This window comes from Lygodium microphyllum, chromosome 17, assembly GCF_053477565.2.
Source record: "Lygodium microphyllum isolate KBCC chromosome 17, Lygodium_microphyllum_v1.1.10, whole genome shotgun sequence".
NCBI lineage: Eukaryota > Viridiplantae > Streptophyta > Polypodiopsida > Schizaeales > Lygodiaceae > Lygodium > Lygodium microphyllum.
In genome coordinates, this window is record NC_141151.1 from 72,291,930 (window position 1) to 72,299,452 (window position 7,523).

Sequence of the window (7,523 nt, forward strand, 5' to 3'; positions counted from 1 at the left end):
GATAACTGGATGCTATGGACATTGAAGGATGATTATTCAAATAGACCTTGAATGCATGTGATATAGAGGATACATATGTAGTGAACCCCCTCGAGATTTGTATATCATGTATGTAGCACTAGTTCTACAAAGTTTTATAGAAATATTAGTATATAATGTATCTAGTACCCATTCCACCATCATGGTCCATGCAATATCCCCTAGGATCACCATGGGCAAGGACAAGAAAACACCAAGCCTAGTTGCCTTTCTTATGACAATTTATTTCTTTTAAGTGTGTCTAGTTTGTGAATTTTTAAGTGTACACCGTGATTTCACAAAGGAATCACAAAAAATGGCCTTTAAGTTTATGTGTGCCTTTCTTAAAGTAATATGATCACCAACCTAAATAGTTTAGCTTTCTTATTTGAAATCCTTTAGGTAACAATGTTGCAAGCATTGATATTGATTGTGATAATTCTTGGGTCTCATCATAATGGTGTTATGTGGAGGCACACTCATATTAATAAAATTCAAATATGATTTGTCTATAAAAACAATAGAACATGTGTAGATCATAAGCTCATGTCATTGATCAAAGGAATAACTAAGGATTTATATGATCATCAAAGAGAGTAACCCCATATTTCCAACATCAAAGACCTTACAAAAACAAGCAAATGAATGTGCATGTAATATCTAGTTTAGGTTTATGAACTACAAAGTAGAAGTGTTTGAAATCAAATATGAAAGGAGCTCCTCCCATCAAAGTTATAAAACAATGGAAGATAACATCATATCATTTTTCTTTCTACAAAAATGAATTCCATAGCATACCTCATTGAGGATATTCTTAGAGTGCTTGGAATCAAAATTTTATATCATTGATATTTGAGATAGGTATGCTTCAACCCTTTTATGGGAAGGTTAATGTGTTATTTCTTTCCCCCTTTCTTTGCAATTTTCTTCAACTTTTTGGCTTCCTTAGTGTCATTTTTTCCTTTGTTCTCTTTCCCACTTTTTTTTGTCCCATTTGAATCATTTAGAGCCTTTTCCTCTTTAGAGGATTGTGATGGCACAGGGCTTGCCCGTTGGGAATTATCCTTCTTTGCTTGTGATCTGCCTATTTGTTTCTGTGTAAAAATGTAAGTTGTAACATGTCAACTTACAATATTGTGTATACTATGGTATCTATGGATCTTATGTACTTTAATATTCTTATCTACTATTTGATTGCAATATATGTGCTTTCTATACACAAACTAATAGCAAACTACTTATACATGACTATAAATTATATTTACATTAGTAGTTGCATGTGTATTAACATGCCCATTTTTTAGTGAAGGTGAATTACGCTTCACGTCAAGATGCCCTAGTTGACTTTATGAACATTTATTGAATCAATAGTTATCGTAGAAAGTGTGCAAAGGTTATGTCATGTTGTTTTGAAATTAGAAAATATAAAAAAGAAATAAGACCAAGGCAAGGTAAACTATTATAGGAATTATGAAAGTGAAAGGTAATAGATTATCAAAAGCAAGGGTTAAGATAACAAAAATGTCAAATGGATATGAGAATGAAAGGTGAGAGACACATGGTAATTCTACACAACAGACTTTATATTAAGTCCCTCACACTTATGAAGTTTATTGTGATAGATTGTCATGAGACTATGGGACTTTGCAGCATCTCTACTTAGACAAACCTCTTGTATCTTACATTTCTTTCCCAGTTAAGAAGCGTAATGAGAAGCATACCTTTTGAAGAATCTCCTGAGCCCTTGCACAATCCTCTTGCAGATGTGATAAGTTTTCAACAAGCAACTGGTTTCTTCTACATATTTCACCAAGTAACTCTATTGTTGATTTTGGGCCTTGAGGTCTTCCTAGGAGGGCATCCCACCGAGGCCGTGGTGTGAGTGATTCAATACTCTCATTGTGGAGAGCGAGCTTGGCCTCTAAGCTTGCAAGAGTGGTGTGTAAGTCTCCGATGGTCGCCTTTGCATTGGCAAGTTCTTCCTTTGGCACGCTTGAGAGACAAGGAAAACGCGTGTAAGTGAAAGTGCGAGTGGTTAGCTATTAGAAAATTCGTAATATCATTACAAGAGAGAACCTGTCAGCAGCTTTACGACGAACAACATCTAGCTCTTCTTCAGCTTCGTGCAGATCTTGAAGCATACACTTGTAATTTTCCTCTAATTTCTCATGGCGCTCCTTTCTCACCATCTGCATGGAATAAAGCAATACTACCCATACTCATCAATATACTCTACTATTTCACCAATGATCCCAAGGGAAATACCCCATTTTTCTTCAATGTAGTACTTAATATCATCAAAACAAAAGGATGAGCCCATGTAATATTGTTGTCCCTAGAGATTTGTTTTACCTGGTCGCATTGAATCTCATAAGCCTTTGCTTGTTCGACCTTTGCCTCCTGCAAATTCTCCCTCAAATGGAGCATTTCCTCTCGCAAAGCCCTCACCTTACAGAGACCTGACCAATGTCAAGTTGCGAACATTTTGAATATGTGCAGTATAGCTAGATTCCAAATCCTACAATTAAAAGGTTCAATCATCTACTAATACATATGCAAAGGGTGTATACCTTGGAGTAGGCGGCCTCTAAATCCTCTAAAGTTGCAGCTAATCTAAACTTGGTATCATTTGCTTCTACCTCAGCATTCTTTAGGTTCTCCTTCAATTCCTAGCTTGATGAATGAAAAATATTGCATGTATTTACATGAAGCTCGTTAAAGAGGCACATGTCATCGTATAGCAAACCATGAGAGAGAACCAATTCCACTATTTTCCCAACTACTTATTCCATTAAAGTATGTGAGATTATTACATTCAAAATGAGTATTAGATGCATCAAGTAAGCAAACCAAACTAGTTTTCAATTTATCACTCTAGTCTAAACAAAGTATTTAAACATATTCTAAAGAGGAACACATCCAATGCTAAATCTTGATTTAATATGTCTATAAGGTTCATCTTTTTTTACCAAGGAAAGTTTTGCATTAACAAAGGTGTAAGCTTGATTTTCACATTATGATAATTCTACATGCTCTAATCATATATGAAAAGTGTCAATTGAGAAGCAACCACCTAGTATGCTCTATATGGAACTTGTAGAAAGTTGCCACAGGAGCATACCAATCTTTGGAGATTATCTACCTTATTTCTTCAACAAGTCTTGTAATAAAAAGCTAAGATTAGGGATATTTGTATACTCGACTTAAATATTCCTTAAAATCAATCAATTTTATGCAAGATCACAATATCTTTCTATTGAAGCTTATCAATCTCAATGATCTTTAGCAATTTGCAAGAAAGCTATTAAAATTAGTTCAAAATTACTACTAAATCCTAATTTAACCACTTTTGTAGCTTTAAGCTCTCCTAGAATGATTTGCTCATACATGACATGTGCATGCACATGCACCCATGGTGCATGCATAGATGCATAGTCACACATGCAAACACTCATACACACACAAAAAGAGAAATGCCCACACATGCAACTTTCTTGTTTTAAAACCATATTTATTGTAAAAGGTTTTCAATACTTATGCACATAAATCGATGCTTATACCTTTCTTTTTATCAAGCCATTGTTATAAAGGATTTGGGCACATGTACACATACATGGATGAGTGGATGTGTGTTTAGATAAGAGGGGAATGGGGCCAAGGTCGAGAGAGGGAGGGGGTTGGAGGTGCATACATAAACTAGCAATGTACTCCAAAAAGTATAGGGGGAAATATCCACAACAAGAAAATAAGGGATTGGCCCTAAAGTCACTCACATTAAACTGATTGTCATGCTTTTGGTGTTACACTACCCTCTATCTTTGAAAAGAGAAGATGCAGACAATTGTTTATGCTCATATGGGAGGTTAGTTATCTAGATCTAGAAATACCTTATCAAGAAGCTTCATGTGTGCATGTAACCTTATTGCATCACATAGAATCTTGGACTTGTGCAAATGTATTCATATTTTCAAGCTATTTTATTGTACATTGCACATATTGCAATGTCTACAAGTATATCTAAGACTAGCACTTTAGCTTATTGTTGAGGGAAGGCTAGGGCCACTTGTGTTTAGGTACTAGTCGGCTAGTCTAAGGGTGAATTGAAACTTGAAAATCCAAGCCTAGATGATGATGAATTTTAGAACAAAGGATGAAATCCACTAATAAGGGTGGATGAGTATTGTGCTTTTACTAAGAAACATTATGTAGAGATTGCTACTTGTATAGTTGGTAGCAAATACAATTGGCTAACAAGACTAGTTTGGCTTGCTAATTAGCAACCTATCAACTAGGTGCTTAGTTGCACTCCAATTGAGTAGCTACAAGGTAGTATCGAGGAGATTCACAATCTATATTAAGAGAATACATACTAAAGTAGATGACATTATTATTAAAATAATGATTAGGACTCACCAATGGGCATGTAGCTACATACAATTTCAATGACGATCTTTCTTCACACTAAACCTTTCATTATGGCCCAATAATAGAATGAAAGAGGAAATTTACTATAATGGGCATTAATTCACATGGATTGCTTATTTTAGTTTATCAATATCTAGGATAAAATCATTCATATATATTAATAAAAAGCAAACTATATGCATAATGTTTTAAGACCAGTTAAAAGCAAGCATAAAGTGCTCTCAGTATATCAAACCTTAATTTCATCCTCCACCCAACCAATTTCACTTTGGCAAGTAATTATGTTAGCCTTCAAAGTCTCTCTTTCTACGTCGATTTCGTTCTTTCTACTTTCTAGCTTTTTAACCAACTCGAAGAAAGGGACCTAATAACAAGTGTTTTTTATCAAATTAAAGCCATAAAATGGATTGCAACATCTTAGAAAATAATGCATACATACTTGGTTTGTATTAAATAAGGGAGAAAAAACTTTGTGCATTCGTATCTACACACCCTTTTAAAGGAGAATGTGATAATGAAAGATACCCTTGTGCTTACAAGTGTGCACACTCTTTTAGGAGGGTATTATTGTCTTTCATATTGCATGGATTAATAATTAGATGACTAATTTAAACTAGAAGTGCACATAAAGGAAAAATGGCATGAAATCCAATATTTGTATACATAAACCTACAAACATGCATACATATGTCATGTATGTGCATCTACACCTTATAGACAAATGCGTACGTGCGTGCTTGCATAAACATGCAAGCACATGCATATAATAATTGATACATACATGCACATCCATGTGTAAGCATGCATGTATGATAGTGCTACTCAATAAAACATTACAGGTGGATCTCCAAAGTATGGATTCAGAATACTCACTTGTTCAAAAGTGGGTGTAGTACTAGTGTGAGCACTAATATAAGGACTATATATTGATTTCTCAAGCTCCTGGTAGATTTTAGAGAACACATCTACAAAGGGCGTTTTCATTCTTGACAACTCTCCAAGTACCTAGATGTGCATAGACCACAGAAGAAAGAGATTCATATTTGTGAATCTTATTATCTTGTAAATGTTGTCTAAATACATTAAAAAATGGAAAGAAATAGCAATTGCATCAACACAGACATAAAATTTTGATGAAGTTGGGAGGGAGATGGTTAATGTGAAAACATAAAGATATAATACCTCCCAACATGCTTTGAATGCTTTTACATTCGGTATTGTTTTCTCTCTTGTGTCCTTATTGTTGCTCAACATTTCAGCTAGTTTTACCTGTTACATAACACAACATGATGAAGTGCTTATACTTGACCTTCTTTGCATAGTGAAGTGTCCAATGTAATACAAATACTTGTGACTACTAGGAGGTTCCCACATGACACAAAAAGTTCCATTCGAAAAGTGCGATGAGTAAGGCAAGGGGAAGGAGATTTTGGTCTGGGTGCACACTAGATATTACATTGTCCTTTGCTTGGTGACTAACATGTAAATTACTTATTTTATAAAGTTGCGTCACTCAATGTTCAATTGTTAGCTTACAATCATGCTAACATCCTTTTAGCAAAGGTGTTGACAAATGTGCAAGGTGTTTGCAACGTCATGTTTCATTTAGGCTATGTTTCTCCTATCTATGCACTTGTTTCTCTTGATGCAAATAGAGAACTTGGTTTACTACATACACACAAAAAAGCTTGGAGGATTTTATGGGCCAACACATATTTTTGTCATGTACCTATAAACTAGCATATGAAGCCCTCTAACCTTGCCCATCTACACCTTCCATTATGTACTTGTAAGATAGGATTTGAAGCTTGTCGACTACCTTTGTTTGTGCATATTAGAGGGCTTGGCTAACCTTAGCTGGGGGCTTGACCAGCCTTGTTAAGGACTTCTATTAAAACGAGAAGTTTTACAATAGAGGCAAACCTAACCAAAGTAATGTGAAGGCTTTGATAATTATACAAACATTCAAAATAACGAGTCCCAAATTCAGTACCTCAAGGTAAACGGTAGAAGACTTGAATTGGGAGCCCTTCGAGCAGTCACGGGGAGGAGGGTCAGGGGAAAGCTCGTCGGCGGCGGCGGCGGCGGTGGTGTCGAACTGGTGGAGCAATTTAGTGTCGGGAGAGGCCGAAGAGGTGCGGCCACGGGAGGCCGCAGCCGCAGTACCACCGTCAAGCAGGTGGGGGTCTTCACGCCAGTCCTTGCGGTAGTGCCGGCGCTCTGGGTCGCAGAGGCAGGCGCGGTGGCCGTGGCCGGAACCGGGGATGGCGGAGGGGCGGGACGTCGGGCCGGCCGCCGCAGAAGAGGAGGTGGGGTAGCGGTGGTGGTGGTGCTGGAAGGTGACGGCGGAGGAGTGGTGCGGGAGGAGGCGCATGACGGCGTGGTGGTAGGACGGCGCGTTCCGCAGGTCATAGTCCAGGCTCTTGCTGCGCGCCGACGACGACGACGACTGCCGCGCGCTGCCGCCCGGCGAGCATGTCGAGCGCGGCGTCTGGAAGTAGTACTGATCATGCAGGCGCTGCGCCTGCTGCTGCACCAACATCCTTCAGCGATTAAACTATCAAACGCCTGATCTCTTATCAGTACAAAACCGTCACGGCATCATTTATCGTCGTCGTCAATCACGGCGTCATTGTTGTCCTCGTCATCCAGATTCCGGTCGCCATATCTGTTGCCGTGCCGGTACCCCGCTCCTCTCATCGAGCACTAGGTCGACGCACCAGCTTTGGTCTCGTGTTGCCCTAATTCATCAACGGTATCTGCCATCTATGTGGTCTGCATGCAAGACGACGTAGAAGAAGAAGAAGAAGATGCGCCGTTTGCCCTAATTCCTCAACGTTATCTGCGCTGTATGTTATCTGCATGCAAGACAACGTAGAAGAAGAAGCGCCGTTTGGTCCATTTTATATTAACATCTCTTCAAGCCCCTTCTCTCCTCGAGTTGCTAGTGGCAAGCCCGCTTTCAATTCCCTTCCGCCCACGCACGCCAACGTCCACTCCCCCTACCGACGTGGGAATTTTGAATAGCAGCAGTGAATCTGCCAAGCAACAAATTCTAAAGCGTTTTGGCAATCCTCAAG

The 7,523-nt window shown here is 38.4% G+C and overlaps 1 protein-coding gene across 2 annotated transcripts; it reads right to left on the minus strand.

The window, feature by feature from the left end:
* Positions 1–737: 737 nt before the first annotated feature.
* LOC148022032 (uncharacterized) lies at positions 738–7,299 on the minus strand. Of its 2 annotated transcripts, XM_087696686.1 has the most exons (9): positions 6,437–7,299; positions 5,626–5,712; positions 5,317–5,448; positions 4,679–4,807; positions 2,589–2,687; positions 2,371–2,466; positions 2,095–2,207; positions 1,740–2,010; positions 738–1,112 (listed from the first exon to the last, which is right to left on the minus strand). In XM_087696686.1, exons 1-9 carry the CDS (start codon positions 6,983–6,985, stop codon positions 915–917), a joined length of 1,674 nt encoding a protein of 557 aa, XP_087552812.1. In that variant the 5' UTR covers positions 6,986–7,299; the 3' UTR covers positions 738–914. The 2 variants fall into 2 exon arrangements, with proteins under 2 accessions (XP_087552812.1, XP_087552813.1); XM_087696687.1 differs by lacking the exon at positions 738–1,112 and having other exon boundaries at positions 1,804–2,000.
* Between the last annotated feature and the right edge of the window lie 224 nt (positions 7,300–7,523).